Source organism: Grampus griseus, assembly GCF_964374135.1.
Source record: "Grampus griseus genome assembly, chromosome: 2".
NCBI lineage: Eukaryota > Metazoa > Chordata > Mammalia > Artiodactyla > Delphinidae > Grampus > Grampus griseus.
The window spans coordinates 21,862,899-21,890,127 of record NC_139018.1 but is presented as its reverse complement, the minus strand read 5'-3'; the positions used below and the strand labels follow the sequence as shown (position 1 = coordinate 21,890,127).

The following is a 27,229-nucleotide window of genomic DNA, read 5'->3' as shown; positions in this document are numbered from 1 at the left end:
AAGTTGGAAGAAGCAAAGAACAGATTCTCCCTTAGAGGATCTGGAGGGAGTATGGCCCTGCCAACATTTTTGTTATGGACTTCTGGCCTCCAGAACTATGAGAGAATAAATTTCTGTTGTTTTTAAGCTACCACATTTGTGGTTATTTATTACAACAGCCTCAAGAAACTAATACAGTAGATAAGAGGAAGATTCTCTTTAAAGAAGTATTACAGCTAATAAGTGAATGAAGAATAATAGAATATCACTATTTTGCAACCTCTAATGAATTAAGAAATGGAGGTGTTAAGCACTGACATCTGCCAACATCATAAAAAAAGAAATAAAATAGCCAGGTATTATGTGCTTCTTGATGAAGAGCATGCTACCACCTGTAAGGTAGTCTTACCCACACTCCCACCCCAAAATATATACCCTGAATGTGATCAAGCTTCTGTATCCAACTAACAATGTACAAAAAATACACAGGTTGCAGGGACATTTTCATCTATGTATCAGAAATGCAGCCAGCAAAATCCAGATCCTGGGAAGCCACAGGATAAATGATGTAATTTCTTCAACAAACAAATTCAGAACGAGAAAGGAGCCTACAGAGAAAGACACTTGAAAGACATATCAGTCAATCACAGAATATGGAACTTATTTAGATCCTAATTCAAATAAACTGTAAAAGAAAGATGACAATTATGAGACAATTGGAAATTCAAACGCTTACTGGATATATGATGAAACTAAAGAATTATTGAATTAAATGAAATCTTCCATTAAAAAGTTAAAAATAAGCCAATGAATCCTTATTTACAATCAGTAGCAGTTCTTTGTCCATACAGCTTGTCTTCCAGTGGAAAGACCGTTGATATTCCCAAGAAGGCCTGGTAGGTATTGTGTTATAAGTGTAATTAATATTAAGCGTTGTGTTTAATTACGTGGGTTTCCTCTTTCTCTGATTCTTACATCTTAGCTACATATGCCTTATCTTGATTTACAAGTTGAACAGCTGTGATTTGGGACAGTTAAAAATGGTGAAAAGTAAGGTGCTTGCTCAGATGTTTTTATAAAAATATTCTTCTAATGGCCAAGTTATCTTTGATTTACCTACCAACTTTACCTTCTTACTCATATATCTTTAACTTGATAGAGGCTTCTGATATGAAAGATAATTCTACACAGACAATTTTCTAATAAAATATATCATAGTGGATAAATTAAATCTGAGTTAATCTACAAACTATATCTTAGAGAATTATTATAGAAACTGGAAGTAGATGGCTCAATTTCAGTTCTTCTCCAGAACCTACCTTCCTCTGATAGTACAGGTAGTAGAGATTATGAAAGGGGAGGTGGCAGAAAGATTATTGTAGCTTCCAGGCCATAGTGGAAGTAAGGAATTTGCATAAATACTAAGGGCTGGTCTTTGATTTAACAAGGGTTTCTGGGAGAAAATCAGGAGATGCAGTTCAAATACCTCCTTGAGAACAAGGGTCTGCATTAATGTAGGATGGTTCTTCAAAGTAAGGAGATAGCAACTAGGGGAAAAAAAGGATGTTTAAACAGGAAAAACGGAGATTTAAAAAAGAAGAGGAATTTGCCATTTTGTATTCCCTGCCAAGTTGAGAGACAATAATAATTATAATGGACTTAGTCTAAAAGATTTAATCACAAGGTACCTCCTCTAAAACTTGTAACAGTCCAATGAGACGAGTAATGTTATCCCTTTGTTATGGATAGGAAACTGAGACTCAGGTTAAGCAGTGACTTGCCCAAGGTTATTCTGCTGTTTACTCATGAAATTTTAGAGCTCCAGGTTCAAGGCTCTTTCCACCTGTCTTAGAAATAAGAAGCTATCAATCCAGGAGGATGTGAGGTTTTGAATCAAATTATGTTGGTAGTTAAGCTTGTCAAATATATATTAATTATATATGTGTTAAACTTCATTTGGGAGAAGAAACTATAACATAAAAATTGGAGAGTTGAAAGTGAGATTAGTTGCGATTAAATGTGATTACCTTTGTAAAAGCATCATCAAAATGCATTTATTAAATCATTTAAATAACTGATGTCTCTGTTTCTACATTAGTTGAAAATCATCCATTTGCCATTCCAAATAGCACTTACTCAATTATTGAATTTGGTGAGAATTGTCATTTTTCTAGCAAGAGTATAATCAAAACATTTCTGTCTAACTTTATAATTATATTTTAAGTGCTTTCATAAAACAAGAAAATGGAGGGTTACCATTTTTAGTGGTAGAACATTGGGAAGGGGAAGTCTTTCTATTTTACCTCATGGACCAGTGGTATAACTCCCATTGTGTAGATAGAAAAATAAATGAGGGGCTTCCCTGGTGGCGCAGTGGTTGAGAGTCCGCCTGCCGATGCAGGGGTCGCGGGTTCGTGCCCCGGTCCGGGAGGATCCCGCATGCCGCGGAGCGGCTGGGCCCGTGGGCCATGGCCGCTGAGCCTGCGTGTCCGGAGCCTGTGCTCCGCAACGGGAGGGGCCGCGACAGTGAGAGGCCCGCGTACCGCAAAAAATAAAAAAATAAAAAAATAAATGAAATTGGGCCTGTGCCAACGTCATTGCGCAATAAATTAGAAAAGGCCATGTGTATTGACAGGGATAGTGATACAGCAGTACCCAAGAGCATGAGCTTTGTAATCAGACCAAGATGCTTGTCCTTGTTCCAGTCATAGGCAAGTTACCTCATCTGTAAAATGGCAGTAATATTAGTAACTCTCTCTACTTTAGAGAGTTGTGGGAGAATTAAGAGATAATACATGTAAAGCCCCTTAGCACAGTGATTGGCACATAGTAGGTCCTCCATAAAGATCAGGGGTAATAATAATAATTTTGATGGTAATGAAAATGGGTTCTATTTTGTCTTTGTCTAGATTATGGTAAGCAGTGGAGTGGAACAAAAATTAGGAATCAGAACACTTCTGAACTGAGTTCACCAATTAAGCAAGCTCATACCTATCTTTTGGGGTTTTTTTTAAACTTTTTATTTTATATTGGAGTATAGTTGATTAACAGTGTTGTGATAGTGCAAGTTCATATCTATCTTTTGAATGTGTAAGTTTTTTCCATTGGTAAAATTAGAATCAAAGAAGAAAGCAATTCCAAGTTTAAGATAAAACACATACTACACTCTAGATAAGTACATTTTTTAATACCAGTTCTTGAGGATAGATTATTTGAATAACTGATTTCTCTGTCTCAACATCAGTTGAAAATCATCACTTTACTGAAATGACTCAGATTGTTTAAAACTGAGGCTTTATATAAACTCTAGTCAAGAGTTATAATTGCTCATTTGTGAAGTATAGAATGCATTACCATTCCTCAGTAAATCTCAAATTAAAATGATAAGTTTTCAGGCTTCAGATATGTTGTAGTGTGTGATAAAAATCAATACTGTTATTTGGCCACAGGATGGCAAAATACACCCGAACCCAGATAGAATACAGGACTAGGAAACCACAGTCCCTAGAATGGTGTTTCATCTCCTCTTCATATATTTTGCTGCCTGCTTAGTGACATTTACCACTAGCAATGGTTTTATTTTCAAACGATAGAATTCATCACATATTTGCTTCTTAATTCTAATTTTAGCAAACGACAACACAATCAAGTCCAAATCCCTTCTTTCTGTCTCTCTCCCCTTTTCGCTTAACCTCCCTTTATATACTTTCCTTTCTCCCTTCTCTTCTCAGTCTCCTTTCTTCCTTTGCTTTTATTTTTCCTTTTTAATGCAGTAGTTACAGAATACCAAACATAGCCTCTGTTCGGTGACAGAGGCTGTTTTACATCACAGAGGCTGTTGATGTAATTTCATCATTCCAGTATTGGCTTAAAAAATGAAATCAGAATTTCTGTCTGACTTTTTACAAATGTGATTGGATGATTATCAAATACAGACCATTTTGAAAGTCTCAGTATATTCTTAGTCTCCATACTTAGCCCTCTTAATTTTAACCTTAACCAATCATAACATTTAAAAAATATTTTATTGGGGGTGGGGGGACCACAAAATGAGGGAAATTAAATTACCAAAACCATCAAAGGAAAACTATAGAAAATAAAAATGAAACTCTTGTGTTCTTGTCTCTACTCACACCTCTCAATCACACCTGTGTTTTCCCTGTACCTATTTCTAGATAATGGAATCATGCTTTAAATTTTATATGCAACTTGCTTTTTTCATAGACCCAGTCTATCTCTTCCTAGGCTAGTAAATTTCAAGCTGACTCAGGTGTTTTTTAGTGGCTGCATGGAGTTTCATAGTATGAATATACAATAATTTATTTAACTTGAAAGTGCAGTTAGACTCTTTCCTTTTTTGCTATTTTAAACATTGTTGCAACAATATCCTTGTGCGTGCCCCTATATATGCTTTTGTTACTATCTTTGTAGGGTGGATTCTAAGAAATGGAGTTGATGAGTCTTAGGATTTCCACCTGTTAAGTATTAATTGATAGTCACAAGTTACCCACGCTATAGGTTGTCCCTCCTATCTCTGACTTTATAAAGATCCCATGTAGCTGTCCTATAAAGTTGAGACCAACTTCCTTTCTCATTCCTCCAGAAAAAGTTCTTTGCCTTTTAAAATTTGTTTCTGTATCTTTCTTCATACTACACACTTACAATGTTTTTCTTCACATATCCTTTCTTCCTTTCTGGAGAAATCAGCTCTTGAAACCTTTAATTCCTTCCATCATTTCCCTTATCATTATTTCTCTATATTTTTTTAATCATTTGGAAAGTAATAATATTTGATATAATTACTTGTGCAGTTTGTTTCAACATACATTTTAAAGGGAAAACTAAAACAAACATTTCCCCAGTGTTCTTTATTCTGGTACTTATTTTTCTTTCATACAAAGGGAAAGATTAAGCTGTGCCTAATTCTAAGGCCTGGAAATATTGTCTTTTCTAAATTTTGTACATAGTTTCTCCTTTTTTAAAAAAGCATTGTAATTACTTTTTGTCTGATTCCCACTAGACTTTTCTTCCATTCATTCAACAGATATTAATGGCACATCAAGTCCTATTCTAGGCCAGGAGGGTACAGCACAGAACAAAACAGACAAAATTCCCTTCACTCCTGAAGTTCATAAGACTGGTGAGACAGATAATAGACGAAATAACTAAGTAAATATTATATAACATGTTAGGTAATTGTAGAAATTCGGGTGAGAAGAGTGGAGATGGAAAGAAAGATTCATCATATGTTTTGAAAAGAGATGAAGTTAGGCTTGCTTTCGGTAGAACATGAGGTTTAGATAAAGGAACTATCAAAAATACCTCATAGGTTTCTGGGACTTCCCTGGCAGTCCAGCGGTCCAGTGGAAGTCCACTTCCACTGCAGGGGGCACGAGTTCAGTCCGTGGTTGGGGAGCTAAGATCCTGCATGCCGCAGGCACGGCACAGCCAAAAAAAACCCCTCAAGTTTCTGTTAAGTAAGTGGGAGGATGTTGCTAAGATTGGGGAAAATTGAGGGAAAGACATGTTTGGGTGAGAAAATTTCTGTTTTGGTTAGGTTTAGACATCTGTTGAACGTTCAACTGGAGACGATAATAAACTGTTGAATATGAGTTTAGAACTCAGTAAGCTGACCTGGAGATAAAGATTTGTGAATCACTTAGCATGTATAGGTATTTATAGCCATGGAATGTATGAGATCATGGGAGGAGTGTAAGGGGAGAAAGGGGAAGCATGCTGATATTTAGAAAATGGGCCAAGGAGGAACATCCAAAAAACAAGACTGGGAAGGGGCAGGAAATGATGTAGCATATGAACCAGGAGAATAGGAGTAAGGATAAGGGGTGGACACAGGCACCAAGGGAAGAGAATGTTTCAAAAAGAGTGGTTACTGCTGTCCACTGCTGCTGAGAAGCAAATAAGATAATGATAGAAAAGATCTTGGATTTATCAAGTTGAAGGACATTGACAAAAGCCATTATAGGGACTTCCCTCGTGGTGCAGTGGTTAAGAATCCGCCTGCCAACATAGGGGACACGGTTTCGAGCCCTGGTCTGGGAAGGTCCCACATGCCATGGAGCAACTAAGCGCGTGCACCACCACTACTGAGCCTGTGCTCTAGAGCCTGCGAGCCACAACTACTGAGCCCGCGCACCTAGAGCCCGTGCTCCGCAACAAGAGAAGCCACTGCAGTGAGAAGCCCACGCACCGCAATGAAGAGTAACCCCGCTCACCACAAGTAGAGAAAATCCACACGCAGCAACGAAGACCCAACGTGGCCAAAAATAAACATTTATTTATTTATTTATTTTAAAAGCCATTATAGTGTAGTGATGGAGATGGAAGATAAATTATAGTGAATTGAGAAGAAAATAAGTAAAAAAAATGGTGAGAGCAAATATAGACAACTTTTTGAGAAGCTTTGTTAGCTCACAGAAATAGGATTGTATTTAGTGGGGTTAAAGAGGTCAATTGATTTTTTTTCAATGGTTTTTACTGTGGTAAAATACACATAAAATTTACCATCTTAACCATTTTTAAGTGTACAGGTCAGTGATATTAAGTGTATTCATATTGTGCAACTGTTACCACCATCTATCTCCAGAACACTTCATCTTGCAGAACTGAAACTCTTTGTACATTAAAAAATAATTTCCCATTCCCCTCTAACCCCAGCCCCTGGTAACCATCATTCTACATTGTATCTGTATGATTTTGACTACACTAAGTACCTCATATAAGTGAGATCATACAGTATTTGTTCTTTTTTATCGAATTATAGTTGGTGTATAATATTATGTAAGTTGCAGGTGTACAATATAGTGGTTCACAATTTTTAAAGGTTACACTCCATTTACAGTTATAAAATATTGGCTATATTTCCTGTGTTGTACAGTATATCCTTATAGCTTATTTTTTATATAATCGTTTATATCTCTTAATCTCCTACCCCTATATTGCCCTTCCTCCCCACTAGTAACCACTAGTTAGTTCTCTATATCTGTGAATCTGTTTCTTTTTTGCTATATTCATTAGTTTAATTTTTTAGATTACACATATAAGTGAAATCATACAGTATTTGTCTTTCTCTATCTGACTTATTTCACTTAGCAAAATACCCTCCAAGTCCATGCATGTTGTTGCAAATGGCAAAATTCCCTTCTTTTTTATGGCTGAGTAGTATTCTGTTATATATATATATATACCATGTTTTCTTTATCCGTTCATCTGTTGAGGGACACTTAGTTTGCCTCCATATCTTGACAATTATAAGTAATACTGCTGTGAACATTGGGGTGCATATATCTTTTCAAATTAGTGTTTTCATTTTTTTCGGGTATACAGGAATGGAATTGCTAGTCATGTGGTGGTTCTATTTTTAGTTTTTGAGAAACGTCCATACTGTTTTCCACAGTGGCTACATGAATTAACATTCCCAACAACAGTGAGCAAAAGTTCCCTTTTCTCCACATCCTTGCCAGTATTTGTTATTTGTGTTCTTTTTGGTGGTAACTATCCTGGCAGGTGTGAGGTGATATCTCATTGTGGGTTTTTTTAATATATAAATTTGTTTACTTATTTTTTATTTTTTAGCTGCGTTGGGTCTTCGTTGCTGCACATGGGCTTTCTCTAGTTGCAGTGAGCGGGGCCTACTCTTCATTGCAGTGCACGGGCTTCTCATTGCGGTGGCTTCTCTTGTTGCGGAGCAGGGCTCTAGGCGTGCAGGCTTCAGTAGCTGTGGTGCACAGGCTCTAGAGCACAGGCTCAGTAGTTGCGGCACATGGGCTTAGTTGCTCCACGGCATGTGGGATCTTCCTGGACCAGAGCTGGAACCCATGTCCCCTGCATTGGCAGGCAGATTCTTAACCACTGCGCAACCAGGGAAGTCCCTTATTGTGGTTTTGATTTGAGTTTCCCTGATGATTAGCAATGTTGAGCATCTTTTCATGTGCCTGTTAGCCATCTGCATGTATTCTTTGGAAGAATGTCTATTCAGTCCTGCAGATTTTTTAATTGGGTTTGGTTGGTTGTTGCTATTTTGATGCTGAGTTGTATGAGCCGTATATATATTTTGGATATTAACCACTTATCAGTCATATAATTTGCAAAAATTTCCCCCTGTTCAGTAGGTTGTCTTTTCATTTTATCAGTGGTTTCCTTTCCTGTGCAAAAGCTTTTAAGTCTGATTGGGTCCCTTTTTTTTTTTTTTCCTTTTATTTCCTTTGCTGTGGGAAATGGATCCAAAAAAATATTGCTGTGATTTATGTCAAAGAGTGTTCTGCCTATGTTTTCCTCTAGGAGTTTTATACTATGCAGTCATACACTTAGGTCTTTAATCCATTTTGAGTTTATTTTTGTATATAGTGTTAGAGAATATTCTAATTTCATTATTTGAATATTCTAATTTCATTATTTTACATGTAGCTGTCCAGTTTTCCCAGCACCACTTATTGAAGAGACAGTATTTTCTCCATTGTATATTCTTGCCTTCTTTGTCATAGTTAATTGACCATAAGTGCATGGGTTTTTTTCTGGGCTCTCTGTTCTGTTCCATTAATCTATGTGTCTATTTCTGTGCCAGTACCATACTGTTTTGATTACTGTAGCTTTGTAGTATAGTCTGAATTCAGGGAGCCTGATTCCTCCAGCTCTGTTCTTTCTCAAGATTGTTTTGGCTCTTTTGGGATCTTCCATGTTTCCATACAGGTTTTAAAATTATTTATTCTAGTTCTGTGAAAAATGCAGTTGGTATTTTAATAGGGATCACATTGAATCTGTAGATTATTGGGTAGTATGGTCATTTTAACAATATTAATTCTTCCAGTCCAAGAACATGGTATATCTTTCCATCTGTTTGTGTCATCTTCAGTTTCTTTCATCAGTGTCTTATAGTTTTCCAAGTACAGGTCTTTTACTTCCTTAGGTAGGTTTATATCTAGACATTTCATTCTCTTTGATGTGATGGTAAATGGGATTGTTTCCTTTGTTTCTCTTTCTGGTAGTTCATTGTTAGTGTATAGAAATGCCAAAGATTTCTGTATATTAATTTTGTATCCAGCAACTTTACCCAATTTATTGATGAGCTCTACTAGTTTTCAGGTGGTGTCTTTAGGATTTTCTATGTATAGTAATCATGTCATCTGCAAACAGCGACAGTTTTGCTTCTTCCTTTCCAATTTGGATTCCTTTTCTTTTTCTTGTCTGATTGCTATGGTGAGGACTTCCAATACTGTGTTGAGTAAAAGTGGCAAGAGTGGGCATCCTTGTCTTGTTCCTGATATTAGAGAAAATGCATTCAGGTTTTCACCATTGAACATGATGTTAACTGGGGGTTTGTTATATGGCCTTTATTATGTTGAGGTATGTTCCCTCTATGCCCACTTTCTAGAGACTTTTTTTTATCATAAATGCATGTTGAATTTTGTCAATAGTTTTTTCTTCATCTATTTGTCTGATTATATAGTTTTTATTCTTCACTTTCTTTTTTTTTTTTTTCTTTGCGGTATGTGGGCCTCTCACTCTTGTGGCCTCTCCCATTGCGGAGCACAGGCTCCGGACACGCAGGCTTAGCGGCCATGGCTCACAGGCCCAGCCGCTCCGCGGCATGTGGGATCTTCCCAGACCGGGGCACGAACCTGTGTCCCCTGCATCGGCAGGCAGACTCTCAACCACTGCGCCACCAGGGAAGCCCAAGGTAATTATTGATAGATACATATTTATTGCCATTTTAGGCCTTGTTTTCCAGTTGATTTTGTATTTCTTCCTTGTTTCTTTTTCTTTTTTTCCTTTTGTGGTTTGATGATTTTCTTTTGTATCATGCTTGTGTTCTCTTTTTGACTTTTGTGAATCTGTGGTTACTCTGTTTTCAAGTAACAGAACCCCTTTAACCCCTTCTTATATCTATTTGCTTTAGACTGTTAGTCAAATAGGCTCAAATACATTCTAAAAAAAAAGAATCTACATTTTCTTACTCTCTTCCTCCACATTTTATGATTTCAACGTCCTCTTTTGTATCTTCGTGTTTATTCTTTTGCTGTTCACTGTGGTTATCACTTCACAAAAACTTTTTGATTTTTTTTTAATCTGAATACTGGTTTAATAAGTGATTTACTTTACAATTGTGATTTTCTCTTTCCTATAGATTCTTGCTTTTCTTCTCTTTAAACAAGATCTTTAAATATTTCTTTTAGGATAGGTTTAATATCGCTGTATTCTTTTAGTTTTTGGTTGTCTGAGAACTTCTTTATCTCTTCTTCTATTCTAAATGGTAATCTTGCTGGGTAGAGTATTCTAGGTTGCAGATTTTTCCCTTTCAGGACTTTAAATATATTTTGCCACTCTCTTCTGACCTGCAGTGTTTCTGTAGAGATATCAGCTGAGAGTCTTATGGGGGTCCCTTGTAATTAACTCTTCTTCTCATTCTGCCTTTAGAATTCTCCTTATCTTTAACTTCTTCCATTTTATACGATGTCTTGGTATAGGTCTGTTTGGGTTCATCTTGTTTGGGACCCTCTGTGCTTCCTGTACCTGGATGTCTCTTTCCTTCTTCAGGTTTGGGAAGTTTTCAGCCATAATTTTTTCAAGCACATTTTTGATCCCCTTTTCTCTTTCTTCTCTTACTGGAATCCCTATTATGTGTAGATTGGCAAGCTTTATATTATCTCATAGGCTCTTATATTGCTTTCATTTTTTAAAATCTGGTTTTCTATCTGCTGTTCTGATTGGGTGATTTCCATTATTCTGTCTTCCACTCAGATTTCCCATAGGCTCTGAGTTTACAAAGCCGGCAGTGGAGGCGTAAATCTGCACAACTCAGATTTCTGCCCTACCATGTGTGGCCAACCCGCTGGCGCACTCCCAGAACTCGTAGAGGTGGCGCCAAGTCATCTGAGAGAAAGAGGTTTTTATGGGTGCCCCCTTCCTTCCTTCCACACTCCTTAATAAAGGTGCTTCACTTCTATGGTGGGCCCAGGCTTCCGCATACACCCCTGGTTGCGGCCTGTACCATGCTCCAGCCCCTTCAGGCTGTCTCCACACGGCCAACCCCAGTCCTCTCCTCAGGTCTGTGCTCTTAAGCCCGAGTTTCAGCACCCAGCCGCCACCCACACCAGTGGACACACGTCTCAGGCTCAGGAGCATAGGGCAAGGGCCCAGATCATCTGTGCAGGTCTCTCTCTGTTCTGCCTGCCACAAACCGACTGCTGCGTTCTCCTCCAAGCCTCTGAAACTCCCTCTCGGTCCAGCTGACGTCCCCACCAGTGAAGGAGCTTCCCAGGGTGCAGGAACATTTCCTGTTTCACAGCTCCCTCCCAGGAGTGCAAGTCCTTTCCTGATTTCTTTTTTTTTTTTTTCTTTCTTTCACTCTACCTGGTTACGTGGAGATCTTTCTTGTGATTTGGGGTATTTGAGAAATTCTGCCAGTGTTCACTAGGTATTCTGTGAGAATGGTTCCAGATATAGATGTATTATTGATGTATTTGTGGGAGGAAGTGAGCTCCACACATCCTTCTTTTTTTTTTTCCCCTCCCTCCCACTCTTAATCTACCTCCCTCTGCCAGACATTCATTTATCTGCTTTTTGTCACTGTGGATTAAATTGCAGTTCCTAGAGTTTTATATAAATTGGAATCATATACTATATTCTCTCTTTGAGAGAACAGCATAAATATATTTTAGATTTTTTTTAAATTTTATTTATTTTTATACAGCAGGTTCTTATTAGTTATCTATTATATATATATTATAATGTATACATGTCAATCCCAATCTCCCAATTCATACCACCACCACCACCACCACCACCCTGCTGCCTTCCCCTACTTGGTGTCCATACATTTGTTCTCTACATCTGTGTCTCAATTTCTGCCCTGCAAACCGGTACCAATGCCCTGTACCATTTGTCTAGATTCCACATATATGCGTTAATATACGATATTTGTTTTTCTCTTTCTGACTTACTTCACTCTGTATGACAGTCTCTAGATTCATCCACGTCTCTACAGATGACCAAATTTCGTTCCTTTTTATGGCTGAGTAATATTCCATTGTATATATGTACCACATCTTCTTTATCCATTCATCTGTCGATGGGCATTTAGGTTGCTTCTGTGACCTGGCTATTGTAAATAGTGCTTCAGTGAACATTGGGGTGCATGTGTCTTTTTGAGTTATGTTTTTCTCTGGGTATATGCCCAGGAGTGGAATTGCTGGGTCATATGGTAATTCTGTTTTTAGTTTTTTAAGGAACCTCCATACTGTTCTCCATAGTGGCTGTATCAATTTACATTCCCACCAACAGTGCAAGAGGGTTCCCTTTTCTCCACACCCCCTCCAGCATTTGTTGTTTGTAGATTTTCTGATGATGCCCATTCTAACTGGTGTGAGGTGATACCTCATTGTAGTTTTTATTTGCATTTCTCTAATAATTAGTGATGTTGCGCAGCTTTTCATATGCTTCTTGGCCATCTGTATGTCTTCTTTGGAGAAATGTCTATTTAGGTCTTCTGCCCATTTTTGGATTGGGTTGTTTGTTTTTTTAATATTGAGCTGCATGAGCTGCTTGTATATTTTGGAGATTAATCCTTTGTCAGTTGTTCCATTTGAAAATATTTTCTCCCATTCTGAGGGTTGTCTTTTTGTCTTATTTGTGGTTTCCTTTGGTTTGCAAAAGCTTTTGTTTCGTTAGGTTCCATTTGTTTATTTTTGGTTTTTTGTTGTTGTTTTGTTTTTTTGCAGTACGCGGGCCTCTCACTGTTGTGGCCTCTCCCGTTGCGGAGCACAGGCTCCGGACGCCCAGGCTCAGTGGCCATGGCTCACGGGCCCAGCCGCTCCACGGCATGTGGAATCCTCCCGGACCAGGGCACGAACCCGTGTCCCCTGCATCAGCAGGAGGACTCTCAACCACTGCGCCACCAGGGAAGCCCTATTTTTGTTTTTATTTCCATTACTCTACAAGATGAATCAAAAAAGATCTTGCTGTGATTTATGTCAAAGTGTGTTCTTCCTATGTTTTCCTCTAAGAATTTTATAGCGTCTGGTCTTACATTTAGTTCTTTAATCCATTTTGAGCTTCCTTTTGTGTATGGTGTTAGGCAGTGTTCTAATTTCATTCTTTTACATGTAGCTAGCTGTCCAGTTTTCCCAGCACCACTTATTGAAGAGACTGTCTTATTGCTTTTGGTGCCTTTTGGCCACATGCTGAGAAAGCCAGTTCTCTATTGCTTTTTTTTTTTGTGGTACGCGGGCCTCTCACTGTTGTGGCCTCTCCCACTGCGGAGCACAGGCTCCGGACGCGCAGGCTCTGGACGCGCAGGCTCCAGACACGCAGGCTCAACGGCCATGGTTCACGGGCCCAGCCGCTCCACGGCATGTGGGATCTTCCCAGACCGGGGCACGAACCCATGTCCCCTGCATCGGCAGGCGGACTCTCAACCACTGCGCCACCAGGGAAGCCCTCTATTGCTTTTTAATGAGGATAAACCTAATAAATATAAAACATTAAAAGGCAGCACACAAGTGATAAAGGCAGTAGAAGAGATGTACAATAGGGGTTTGTTCAAAAGAGTTCAATACGGGAAGAAATAACTGGAGACTGTCCCAGTCTCTGAGGTATGTCCCTTTCTGTGCCACTGCCGCCAGATTAGTCTAGGCTGTCAGGACTTTATGCCTATTAGTGAAAAGAAGAGAGGGGAGGAGAGCAAGAGGGAGATGATAGAAAATCTTGACCCCTGGGGTGTGTTCTTGACAGGTGGAGAATAGATTTTATCCTGTTCTTTTCTGTTGACCTAGACTGTGCTGAGGAGGGAAGTACATGTATTTTGATTTTAACTCCTTTTGAAAAATATTATCTGTAACTTTGACCCCACTAGAGAAAAATTGTGAGTTTTTGTAAGTTCTTTTCTGGAGAGCTAAGATATAATTCTCTTCAGTTTGGAAAGATACTTCAGTGGGTCCATAACAGGATGTGATAGAGTGGAACTGAAAATTGCTTTGCATAATAAAGTGAAGTACAATGGAGACATTATACTTCTATTCAAGTTATTTGGTCTGCCATTCCACTCAGTGGGTCTGTGAGGCAGATAAAAGATGCTGTCAAGACTGAAACAGTCAATTCATGTTGGTAAAACTCAGGGAATAATTGTGTGACTCATTTTTATGACTTCCCCACATTGACCATGCACTGGAAGGCATTGTTCAGGTGGCCGGCATTTTTGGTGGTGATGACTCCTGTTGGTATCCTCAATGAAGAAATTGAAAAGTTAATTGAGGGTCATGGAACGACTTTCATTAAAGAAGACTGACACCGTAGTCTGCTTTATTTTATAGACAGTTTAAGTGATTTTCAAGAGTGTTCAAGAGTGTTGAACTTTAGAACTTAATTCTCATTTAAGGTGGGATTTTTAAGAAGAGTTTTGAGTTTTCCCTTGGCAGTGAGACAGTGGTTTGGGGACTTGAGGGATTGGTTCCATTTACTCAGGCTAGAGCTGAGCAAGAAAGATGTTTAATAAGGACTTCCTCCGTGGGGTGTGGGTAATGAACTTTAAAAACAGGGATATCTGATATTCAGTTTTAAGTTCTTTTCCTGTTTTGTGCTGTAAATACTCACCATTGATTGCTAACCTTCAGTAAACATTGGTTGTACCACCAGCCTTGAGTTATTAGTGCCTTGCAGAATGGAGAGAGGGGGCTGCCTTCATTAAATAAGATAATGCATCTAAAATACTTACTACAGGTCGCTGCACCAGAGTATAAGCACTACCTAAGTGTTAGGTCATATTATTATGCTTTGGGAATACAGAAAGCTGCCCAGCGTGGAGAAATACAGAGGAGGCAGTCGGAGGTGATCAGAGGGGAGCTGGGTTGGGAGTTTAGAATAAGAGCTGACAAATGACACTGAGGACATTTCAATCCTCATCCTCACTTCCCCTCATTCTCAACTCCCCCTCCCCCAAATCCTGAGGAACATTAGGGAGCATACTTAGCTTCAAACAGTTACTTGAGTAGTTATTCCACTTGGATATTAAAAGGAAAGGGGGACCTTAGAGGCTAAAACCTTGTGATAATGTGGGACCTAGACAATTAAGTCTCAAAACTTGTTCAAGAGGACTCTGGGCAGATACGGATGGAAGAATAGGGGGAAGGAGTAGAATATTCTTCAGAATCCACAACTTAAGAAAATATTATGCTCTTGTTTGGCTTTTAACACTATTGTGCACCTGATAACAGTTACTAGTATCAGTTAATTTTGTACCAACTAGGCTATAAAATTCTGTGTGTTCAGGATAGAGTTCTCTCAATGGCAGGGGACCACTGAACTGGCCTGAGTTATCCCCTTGTAGATAACTGTACTTTGCAATGTCTATGGTCTGTCTGAACTAAACAAAACACAAAGCTCTGTTTCTTTCTTGTTTACTCCAAAAAACCTTTGTTTTCTTGCGTTTAATCTTTTCCCTAGACCAAAATACCCTGCACATTGTAGACAGATTAGTCTTTCTAGAATAATGCTCTATTGCCCAGATTCTGAAGTGGCTTCATAGCATTTATTAGATTGAGTCCACGCTCAACCTGGAGGCCAGCTCTTCCACAGCATGGCCTCACTGTCACTCTTACCTGTTGATGTGCATGAACCCCTCACCCAGGTCGGGCTCACCTGCTAATCCAACCACTTTACACCTGCCTCTTCCCAACCCCAAACTCCCTTCCTCTTGCCACTGAGCTAAATTTTACCCCCACCTCCAGATCTCACTGAAAAACCATCTTTCTTGTGAAAATCTCCCAAGTATTCTAGTCCATATTGATTTTTTTTCTGTCTATGTTGACATTGGTCTCTTGGATTCATCAATCAGTTGAACAGTTATTTGTTGAGTGCTGACAGTATGGCCAAGAACGTAATGCAAATACTGTTACTGATTATGTGCTCTGTTACATTTCTAACTTACTTATATGTGTATGTACTTACTGCCAAAAACAAACCACCTTAGGAACTGTTTGTTTTCTCACAGAATTAGACCCAAAATATCAATGCAATAAATATATCTTGAATTGACTGAAGTATATTCATGATAAACTTAACTAGGATACAGGTCACTTGTTAACTTGTCAGCTTATGATCACTAACTATATTAACAGGGTGATGAATCTTCTTAATAATAAATATTTTTTATTATGCTTGACCTCATTAAATCTTGCATAGTGACAGATATTGTTTTAAAATTTTTATTAACAGCTCTTTTTCCTAGCTCAAAAAAGGTATTACAGATGATAATCAGCAGAACAAGTAAAAACAAAACCTCACCTCTATAGAGTTAGCCAGTGTGTAGACTTTATTACATAGGCACATTTTTTTTAAGTAAGCTGTTTTTAACATAAAATAAATCACATAGTACAAGCAGTTACATTGAATGAGGACAGATGATGAAGGAAGGAAAAGCCAAGCCTTGGATCAGCTGAATCATTCACTGGATCTTGGGTCCCTCCATCCTGACACATTGAAATGCTCTATGAGCATTACAAAAATGGAGAGTGAGGAGGGGGTGCTTTTTTAGCGCTCCCTGGCTTAAAACACTGATTGATTTTGTTTCATTTCTTGAATATGGTAAACTTTCTCCAGGTTCTCTTGGCAGGTTGACTGACACAAAGGTTAAATGCATGCTGACTTAGGGTCAGAGGAGTTCATATTCTTCCCTCTGTCACCCCAGTACTTCAAAACCCTTAGATGCTTTGGTCCAACAGGTTGCTGTCAGGATCTGATTGCACATCTGCTTTCCCAGAACCGCTCCCATTGGAAACCACGTGTGGGTGCTGACCCTGAAGCACACAGAGGCCAGACAGCGGTGCTTAAGGCTTCAGTCACAGTGCGGCTAGATGGTGTCCACAGCCAGCACTGAGGGTTTGATCTGAGGCAGAAGGTGGGACTGAACAGGAAGAGGATGCTAAAATTCCTTTACTTTGTCCGGCTGGAATTGAGCCATTATATTTGAGCAACTCTTAGTATAGGAATCTAAAATCAAACTAACACATACCACGAAAGAGATGCTATTTTGTAGCTTGTACACATTTTTTAAAAATAATTACATTTTCATGTTACTAAGAGACTGTGAGGATAGGGAGGACCGACCCTTTCATCTCCTTTTGCCATAACTGTGTTACAGATAGTCCCAGAATGTTTACTAAGTTTGTTTTCCCCCTCGATTTCTGCAGTCTTTTGTATAAAAGGATATATCTGTAAATTGTTGATCATCCCGACATAGCCCCTTGGAGGGTTAGACCGACTTCTGCTTCAGGTAGTACCCAAATCCTATCAGTTCCTCTTCACCTTCACACCACTGTTGTGCTGGGTGATGCCAGAGGAACTTCCAGAGCAGTGTTCCAACTGATCTTCACCGTCCTTTTGATCCTCCATGTTTATCTGTGTTTTGAAGGCAACTACAAAATAGAGGACTGCAGGGTTGTCTGGGCAGATGGTAAAGGATAGAGACATTAAAAGAGAAAAGATGGGCCAACTGCTTTTCCCAGTATTCAAATTTTAAACTTCTTGGTTCTTAAGATTATATGAAGAGTCCTATTGATATGAAGTATCACTGACAGTGGCACCAAAGACAGTTTGTAAAATAATCCGTAACACTGGAGTTGGAAAGGATCTGAGGGAACAATCAGTCCAGCGTCCTCACTTTTTTAGCTGAGGTTTCTGAAGCCCAACTGGGAAAATTGCAAGTGACTTAACATGATGATTGTCTTCATGACTGTGTCCTTTAAAGATTCAGAGAAACCCCAATTCTCCCTTGATAAAGGGCACGCCCACCAATGTCTTTACATCAACAGTCCTCCGTGTCCTTGTGTTTGGCCTTAGCTCCCTTTAGGGAAGCTGGTTACTGGGACAGCACCTTGACCAAATACTTATTGAACTGAATTAATTCTGTTGTTTATCCCTGCTAGGCAATCTTTTATTATTCCTGGAGCTCCTTACATTTAAGGCCTCTAGTTCAAGTATTTTTATTTATTTATTTATTTTTTGCGGTACGCAGGCCTCTCACTGTCGTGGCCCCTCCCGTTGCGGAGCACAGGCTCCGGACGCGCAGGCTCAGCAGCCACGGCTCACGGGCCCAGCCGCTCCGCGGCATGTGGGACCCTTCCGGACCGGGGCACGAACCCGTGTCCCCTGCATCAGCAGGCGGACTCTCAACCACTGCGCCACCAGGGAAGCCCCTAGTTCAAGTATTCTGAGGTTTGGTGGCCAGTGCTGTATTTGTCATTTCTCTATATTTTTTCATATTGACATTCTGTTTTTTGATTCTGTTCTTTTATAGCTTTTCTTTACATGCAGTTATTATTTGCCTCTCTCCAGGCGCTACCAAACACATTGCTATGGATAGTTTCTGCCTTTACAGGCCTGGAATTGCAAATTCAGAGATACTTTTTTTTTTCCCCCAATTGTTAAAAGGACTAGACTCTAAATCAGGTTTGCTAAGGCACAGTATAAGAAATGTAAAAATTCCATATTCCTACTTTAGTTAATACATGGGAAAATACTACTGACACACACATTTATTTTCTACATTTATGTCTCTTTCACCTTTAATTCTTTAAATACATAAATATGAGTCGCAATGTCCAAAGCAAGTTTCATTTAAAAAGAACATAATTAAATGGTAGAGAGATGGTGACTTGTAGGGAATTGGCACTTAGACATTGGTAATGACAGTATGTTTAGAAGGTGAAAATGCTATGACTAATTTTATATAAGAGCTGTCATGTTTTGAATGACACTTGTTAGTGAAATGTTAAGAGATAATTCCTTTACTAGATAATATTTTTTGTGGATTTAGCTTTTTGGTCAGTTTTGTTTGAATTTCCTGTTGCATTCTTAACATCACCTAAACTCTAGATATGCTAGAATTAACTTATAATCATTCGTAGAAGAGTTAAAGTTACCATTCCCACCTAGGAAAAATTTTAAAAGTAGGCTAAATGGCAGTGCTTCCTAGTCAAATCAACTTAATATTTTAAAGATTTTTAAGAAAAATTTCCGATCATTCTCTCTTTTCCCACCACGAAACTTATTATGAGATTTAAAGCAGCTCTGAAATCATGATGTCACTTCACACGTTTCAGCCTTACTACCCCAGGCCTCCATCTTTCTTACTATGGTGACAAAATAAATGCACAGTAACATTGGTCAGTGGTTAATGTTGGAGAAAACAAAGACCTAGCACACCAAGACTGTCCATGTACTCTATTAAATGCTTTCTTCTCCCTCTCACCATTCGAATGGTCAAGGCTTAGGCTCACAGAGCTGTCTGACTTGCAAGAACAAAACTGAATCAATAATGTGGACTGTGACAGCATCTGTGCTACTGTTATCTTTGGGCACAAAAATGTTTTTCAATATGAATAAGATATACTGTAGTTTAAGTTCAGATGCACATTAAGTGCTTAAGTGCTGACAGTTATCACTAGTTGACAGTGGAGGCAAGGAAAGAAAAATTATTTAAGTTCTCCAGGAAATAGAAGCATGCTTGTGTGCTTTAATGTGTTTGATGATAAGTAAGGGTTAGGTAGCCTTAGAGTCTAAGCATCAGTATTCATTCAGCAAACATTTATTGAATACCTAAGTAATTTTCCTTTATTTCATTAATATCTGTTTATCCTATCAGCACAGGATTTAAGGTAGCTGAAACTTATTATATTCCAAACTAACTTGGTGGTAGGTACTAGAAACAAAGAATAAGAGCCATTTCTTGTCTCCATGGATCACATTTCTTGGGAATATGAATTTCTAGGGAAATAAGCTCCTGCCCTCATCTACAGGATTTGAAAGGAAATTACTCTAATTTCAAATAAGAAATATTTTACATTAAAAGAATGTTCTTGGGAATTCCCTGGCAGTCCAGTGGTTAGAACTCGGCGCTTTCAATGCAGTCGCCTGAGTTCAATCCCTCATCAGAGAACTGAGATCCCGCAAGCCGTGCAGCACAGCCAAAAAGAAAAGAAATGTTCTCATGGGTTATGAGCCCTGCCAATAATGCAGGAGGGTTGCATGGGGTGGGGGGTGGTGGGGAGAAGAAAATAGAAGAGAAAAAAGAACTGCACGGATTATATTTCATATGAGTAAAACGCACAATTTTGATAAGGCATAACTAGTATATTTACAAGAGTGGCAAAGGGAGTTTAATGGTACACCCACAAAGTACCTCATAGTCTCGTTTGATATATCATGAGTACATTTCTCATCCTCCTTTACTATAAAGTCAAAAAAGGAAGTCACCAGTCTCAAAAAAAAAAGCACAGCTCTTAATATCATGGGACATCTAATTTATATTCTAATAGTAATAGTAAGACTATGTATTGGTAAAATGAACTCACTTCTAATATTTTCACATTACTGATAACATAGACAAGGATTATTTGTGGCCACACACACAAAATCCAAGTCCAGGGTGGCAAACTTAGAATCTGCATATCAAAAAGGTATTTGCCCAACAGTGTTTTCTATGTAGGCTATTAACAAAACTACATAGAAACTACGTCTAAAAATATATAGTATTATATTTCCCACCCCGCTAAATGCTACCCATAATCAACTTCCAAAAAACAGTAGAGGGAAAACAAATCTGATGAAATCAAGGTGGTAGGTTTTTAAAAATGAATGATAATATGATTGCTGAATGTAGATAGCATGGAAGGGATTTCGCCATCCCTTGGTTTAAAAAAAAAATGTCCAGGTGAAAGTACAAAGGCAATGAGAAATAACCAACAGGAAAAAAGCGTACAACCACCGATACACATGTGATGCTAGCAGGTGAAGCAGAGATCTTGAGAGGGTGCACAGGTGCTAACCTTGGGTAAAGAAGGTGCTAGAATGACCTTCACCTTGCCAACACTTCAACCCATTTCAATGTTTCTATAAGGAATCTCATGTGCTTTTAGCACAACAGGGGAAGGGCTAGGCCTTGGAGTCCTCAGTTGACAAAGACCTCTAGGGGACTCCACTGTATTTCAAAGAGCATGAAAAACCACTTATCAAACTAAAAACGGAGTCCTAATACTGTTGAAACGAAACCTATATGTAGAAGGGATCTTGTTAAGAATCTAGCCCAAATCCAATCTAAGAGTCCCTTTCACAGCATTTAGGATGGGTTATTTTAGCCTTTGGGCATTTGCAGCAACTGGAAGTTTTACTGTTTGAGTCCATTCCTCTTTAGAACAACTCATTACAAAGTTCTTTCTTATATTGAAGCAAACATCTGTCATCTATAAAGCTCCTCTTTTTGCCCTTTGAAGCAACACAGGAAAAGTCCAATTCCTCTCCCCTTTTATAGCTCAACAGAGATTTCAAGGCAGCTATTGTATCATTCCCTCTTTTTCCCTTTCCAGCTATACCTTCTGTTCTTCAGAGGAAGTATTCCCCTATTCCATGTATAATCACACTCTCCACAACCCTGGCCACCTGACTGGACACAATCAATTTATTAACATCTCTCTTAAAATGTGGTTCCCAGAACTGAATGCAGCCCTTCATCCAGATGTGGGCTGACCAGTGCAGCATGCAGGACTCCCTAGACTTCTGTTACCACAGGCTGAATGCATTAGTTTTGTGAATAGCTATGATATACTCCCGATTCAAAACTGAGCTCATTTCCCCAAGAAAACATTTTATACAAAAACTGCTGTGAAACCAGGACTTTCCAACACCCTTCCCATTAACACACACAGGTAAACACACACATCCGTACACACATAGGTACCCCATTTTGTACTTAGTGGGCTGCATTTAAGAAACTCAGAATATAGAGTTTCTCACTAATGCCTATTTAATTTCATCCTTTTAGTTTCAGTCTTATGTTCAGGTATTTCAAAAAATTACAATGATTTCTATATCCTAATGTCAATACATAGAATTCAGTGAATATTCATGGAATGAACTAATCCCGAATCTGCCAGTCAACAGACTAGTTATATGTCTATTTCTATGTCATCTACAAATCGGATAACCCTTACTCTATTCTTCATGGGAGAAACAGGAAGGCAGGTTAAAGCTGCTTTAAATTGTTGAGCTCGTATCCTCTTTGGGATGCAGAGGTACAGAATGTGAGCTGGAACAGATGAAGAGAAAGAATATTGAGTGTCCTAGATTCTTGGAATCAGGATTTAGTGTTCCCAACATTAGAAAAATATGGCTTTCCCTCATCTCTACCCTAGAGTCTTCTGCCTTTTAGATCTATTACAATACTGTGATTATCAAACTCTGAATTTTTAGGAAAAGCTCATACAAGCTCAGTTTTGAACGGCTTTTAAAATGATCTTTTCAACTTATATTTCCTGTAAAGTTTGAGTTAAAGAGACACGCAGCTGTCTATTGGCTATGAGGTATAAAAAGAGTTCCCAAATGCCCCTGACAAATGCCTGAGATACATGTATCCATCTGTTTCAGGAATCAAACATGGCCTATACTTTTCAGTGTGAATTTGGAAATTCACTGAGATTTAAGCTGTCTCCTGAATTGAAGATAATCTTACAATGAATGTTCTTTTTCCCCAGAATGAAGAAAAGTAAGCTCAATTTTGCTTTCCCTTCAATAGCCACTCTTCGCAGAATGTGGGGCTACTCACAGAATTTAGAAGTGTCCTCTTTTTTCCATTGTCTACTGTGACTCAGGGTGATGAACCCTGGGACTGATGCCTTAGAAAGATGGAAAAAGTGTTTCAGTCAACACTATCTAGAACCAGGAGGGAAGCATCTCAAAAACTTCTGTTGCACAGTGTTAACATTTGAAGAATGGAGACACCTATGAAAGGTCTAGCAGACCCAAAGAGGAAATCGGTTTTGTACCTTTTCTCAACTTTTTCTAAGGGGAGTGACAGGGATGGAGTCTTAGTTAATTAACTTCTCAAGATTCTTTTCCAGAAACTGATGTAAGTAACAGATGAACATCGGAAGGAAATCACGCCAACAATGATGTTGGGAGTTTCTTTTCCTGACTTTATCAGTCACAAACCATACCCAAGTGCTGTGAGATAAGCAGAGTGGAGAGGAGGCTTAATTATACAGTAAGCTCCAAAAAGTCAGGTGATGCAGGTGCTTCAGGCATGATCAGAGCCTCTCCAAAGCAAGCACCTTAGGGCTTCCTGTTAGAATACAGGTAACTACAAACAGGGAGGTCCAATACACTGTTCCCAACGTGGAGTAGCCATGGTAGGCAGTGCCTTGAACTTCAGCTATTCAGGAAGACATCCTGTCGTGATGCTTAGGTCAGGGCCCCCTGCAGTAGGGCTTCGTCACTGGACCCCACACTCCTTGGGATTTTCCATTTCATCTCCTTCAAAGTCTGGCTTCAAACTCTTTTTTTGCTCAATTTCCACCTGTCAAGAATAAAAGTTGGAGAGAAATATCAGAAGAAATATCAGGAAAACATCCCAACAAATAAATAAACCAAAAGAGAAAAGCTCACTAGGTTCTTTGAGAGTCCTTGTAATTTGGTTAATGTTCTGGGCTTTAGTCACACCAAGCTACTGGCCATGTGTATATTATGGCTCTGTCTTTGCACATGCCCTTTGCTTGGTCTGGAATTCCTCTCCCTCTCAGTCCACCTGGAAAATTCTTATTCTTTGCCTTACACAGATACTCAAAGGTCACCTCTTCTGTGAAGCTATTCTTGACTCACCAGGTAGAGTCAGGTGCTCCTCTGTGTATATTCCCACTACACCCTGGACCCGCTACACCACAGACTTCGTAGGACAGGGCAGGCCCTTGTTCACTATTGTACGCCTGTAATATGGGCCTACAGCAGGCAATCACAAAGGTTTATCAAATGAATGAATTCCTTTGCAGCTGGCTCTTTACACTCTCCGTTATTTTATCCCTTTAAAAAGTCTCCAAATGGATAGGTATTGTAGTGTTTACGGTTCTGCCTATATCTTTTGGAAAATACTGTAGCTGTAACTGTAAAGAGATTAATAAATTAATTTTGCCTTGAGAGTGATATACCTCATCTGAAGCCTTTGATAAATCAGGCAGGGAATCCTTTGAGCTGAAGGAGTTTCATAATTAAAGCCGCTCTTCTCAATACCACTTGGATATTTATGATGAGGGAAACAATTCAAGACAGAACAGTTGACTAGGGTCATGTTTGAGGAAAGTGCTGGGTTCTTTCCTGGCCACAAGATGGAGTATTTGTTCTTTTTGGTAGTTTAATGTTTTAAATCACACAAGTAAGGAAATATTTAAAGAACAATTAAATGATCATATAAATCTAAGGATGCTATTACGAATAGAAAATTATTAAACCACTTTGCCAAATCCTTCTTCAGTAACCCCCTGTTTTCCGTCTTTGGCATATAATCTCCTATTGAATTTCTAACTACTCAGGATACAATACTATTTGTGTCGGAAATCTCCAAATTCATTTCCTCCTTCACAGCCCTGATCCTGTTACTATTATAGAAGCTTGCCTGGCTTTTGAGTTTGTCCAGTTATAGCCCAGTGACCAGGTTGTATGACTTGGTATATGTCATACTTCACTATGACATACTGTCATACATAGTGTCATACTTCACTATGTAAACTTCATTCAGATCCACTTCATCAACACCTGGAGCTGAAATATATGCTTTGGGTTAGCATTTTCCTGACCCTCTCTCCACTTCCAAACTCACTCCCCTGCACATAAATTATATGACAAATGAGTAATAATAATCCCATTACCCCATTACTCTGTTGTTGTTCATGACGACTGAAAGACATTATATACTCCTCCTTCATCAGCCTGTACTTCTCTTTCCAACCTTTCTCTTGCCTGCTAGAGAGATTATTCATTTAACTCAGAGCAGACTCAACCACAGCTATGCATGGTAAACCGCCTGCAAGGTGGTAGGAGAATACCCTGCACCCTGGGCAGGCACTGCTAAAAGGAATGAGAAGGGGGAGGGCATGGGGGTGCACAGACAGACTTGGAAACATGAGCCAGATGCCTCCCGAGGCTACCTTGTAGCTGTAGTGTGCAGAATAATTGACCCACTTCCTGACGTCGGTCTTGTCTTCCACGGAGATGGATCTTACGGCAGCTTTGGAGGCAGAAGTTGTAGGCATGCTGAACTCGACGTTAATGTGATTGGCAAATCTGGAAGGCACTTCCCGGTCAGAGCCAAGTTCAAGATGGCAGAAGAAACAGTGTGGGTGACCAGAAGCTATGAAAGAAAGACAAAGAATCTAGGGTTCAGGTTCTTTGGGGAGGAAGTGGAAGAGCCTCAATAACAAACAAAAGGAGGCCTGGCAGTCTTTAAGAGCATCCAACTATGAGCAGAGAATCTGCCTCGGCAGAAATCACACTGCATGTGCTTCAGACCCTTTGACATAACATCTGACTACAGTAGCCTGGTATCCTAGCAATAAAACCCATGACCTGAGAAATGGAGTGCTTTCTGCCTGCTCAGGTCAGAGTGCTGTGTGAACACAGTGTAAATACTATGAAATAGAGGTTGTATATTGGCAGAAAGGAATAAAAGAGATCAGCACTTAGCACCTAATAAAACATCAAAGACGGCCACCTGGAGCAAAATCATCAATTTCCTTCGGAAGATGAATTTTCTTAATAGCATTTGATTTTTTTTTTTTTTTTTTTTTTTGCGGTATGCAGTCCTCCCACTGTTGTGGCCTCTCCCGCTGCGGAGCACAGGCTCCGGACGCGCAGGCCCAGCAGCCGTGGCTCACGGGCCCAGCCGCTCCGCGGCATGTGGGATCTTCCCAGACCAGGGCACGAACCCATGTCCCCAGCATCGGCAGGCGGACTCTCAACCACTGCGCCACCAGGGAGGCCCAGCATTTGATATTTTTTTTTAAATGCTTTTGGCATGTTTTTTTGGTGAACAGCATATAAAAATGACAAAGCCCTTAGAAACAGCACATATGCTTTAGGGAAGCACGTGGAACGCTGGAGAGAATACAGACTAATAGTCAGGATACCTGGGTTTGACCTGCAGTTCTCCTAAGTGCAGAGATCCCACACCCAAGTCCTTTTTGTTCTCTCCAGGCCTCAATTCCTCATGTGTGAAGTGGCGAGTTGGGCGGGGGTGGAAAAGGGTAGGCTGGATAATGCCAGGCATCGTCCCTTACCGCTATTTAACTCTATAAATCTATGGCTAGTTCTACTGTATTTGGAAGGCAAACTTACGGTCTGATTTTCATTTGAGGATTGTTATTAGATTATTTAAGGGAAAAGAGTCAGAACTTAGTTCTATGACGATCACCACCGCAGCATCGTCCTCGCTCCTCAGATGTAACAGGAAACGTTTGTTGATAACTCTAAGCCAAGTACTGTGCTTTATGCAGATTCTCTCACTTCTCTCTCTTCATAACAGTCCCCTGAGGTCATAATTATTACGCTGCACGAATGAGGAAACTAAGGCTTCAGGAGGTAAGGTCAACTGCCTAAGGTCATAGCTAGAAAGTGGCAGAGCCAAGAACTGGACCCAGCAGTCTGACTCCCAGATGTTCTTAACCCGTTTGTCTGAGTCATAACCTCACAGTCCTCAAACCTCAAGACAGGTTTGCAGGGTGACAGGGGTGGAGAAAAAGGAAGCTGTAAGAAACCCATAAAGCAACTCACTGTGGATAAACCATGTGACTCTGGCTTCATTATGTAACTGAAACAGCCCTTAGTTATCCGAGTTTCCCCAAATAAACAGTTCCAATTTCCTTTATTGGTCTGGGCAGGACTTTTTAATCTCGGAGCCTGAGGACATACACACCCGCTCTCCAAGGAAAACATAACAGAGTGAAGTATTTGTTTTGCTCTGTTTCACAAATGTAACATATTTCAATGGGTCTTTCTAAAGAGTAATACTTTGGAAAATTAATTGAAAAAATTGCAGTTTTTTAGGAAAGGAATTTAAGATATATGTAGTAGTAAAAATTACATTATTTGAAAATGAATCCAATTTTTTAAAATTGTGTACCACAGATGTAATTATATAGCTGTCACTTACTGAACACTTATTACAGGCCAGAGACTGTGCTAAACACTTAAAAACATTACTAATTCCTTTCTTAATGAGCTAGGTGTTAATAACCCTATTTTATAAAAGAGGAAACTTGAGATTTCTCTGAAAGGTTTAAGTAAATTGCCTGAGGTCACACAGCCATTAACTTGTAGTACTGGGAATAAAACTCATTATCTAACTGACTCCAAATTATGTCCTACACTCCTCTCAATAGATTGCTATAGATTTAGATCATTACAAAGTATTTAGAGGAGTTTC

At 39.3% G+C, this 27,229-nt stretch overlaps 1 protein-coding gene across 1 annotated transcript in view; it reads right to left on the bottom strand.

Moving 5' to 3' along the window:
* Nucleotides 1-16,218: 16,218 nt before the first annotated feature.
* Nucleotides 16,219-27,229, bottom strand: part of STON2 (stonin 2) — a 151,249-nt gene continuing 140,238 nt past the window's right edge. The window contains exons 6-7 of the mRNA XM_082648922.1: nucleotides 24,957-25,159; nucleotides 16,219-23,335 (exon numbers count right to left, since the gene is read on the bottom strand). Of these exons, the coding sequence (XP_082505048.1) occupies nucleotides 23,252-23,335; nucleotides 24,957-25,159 (287 nt within the window). The 3' untranslated portion in view covers nucleotides 16,219-23,251. The remainder of the gene's footprint in view (nucleotides 23,336-24,956; nucleotides 25,160-27,229) is intronic.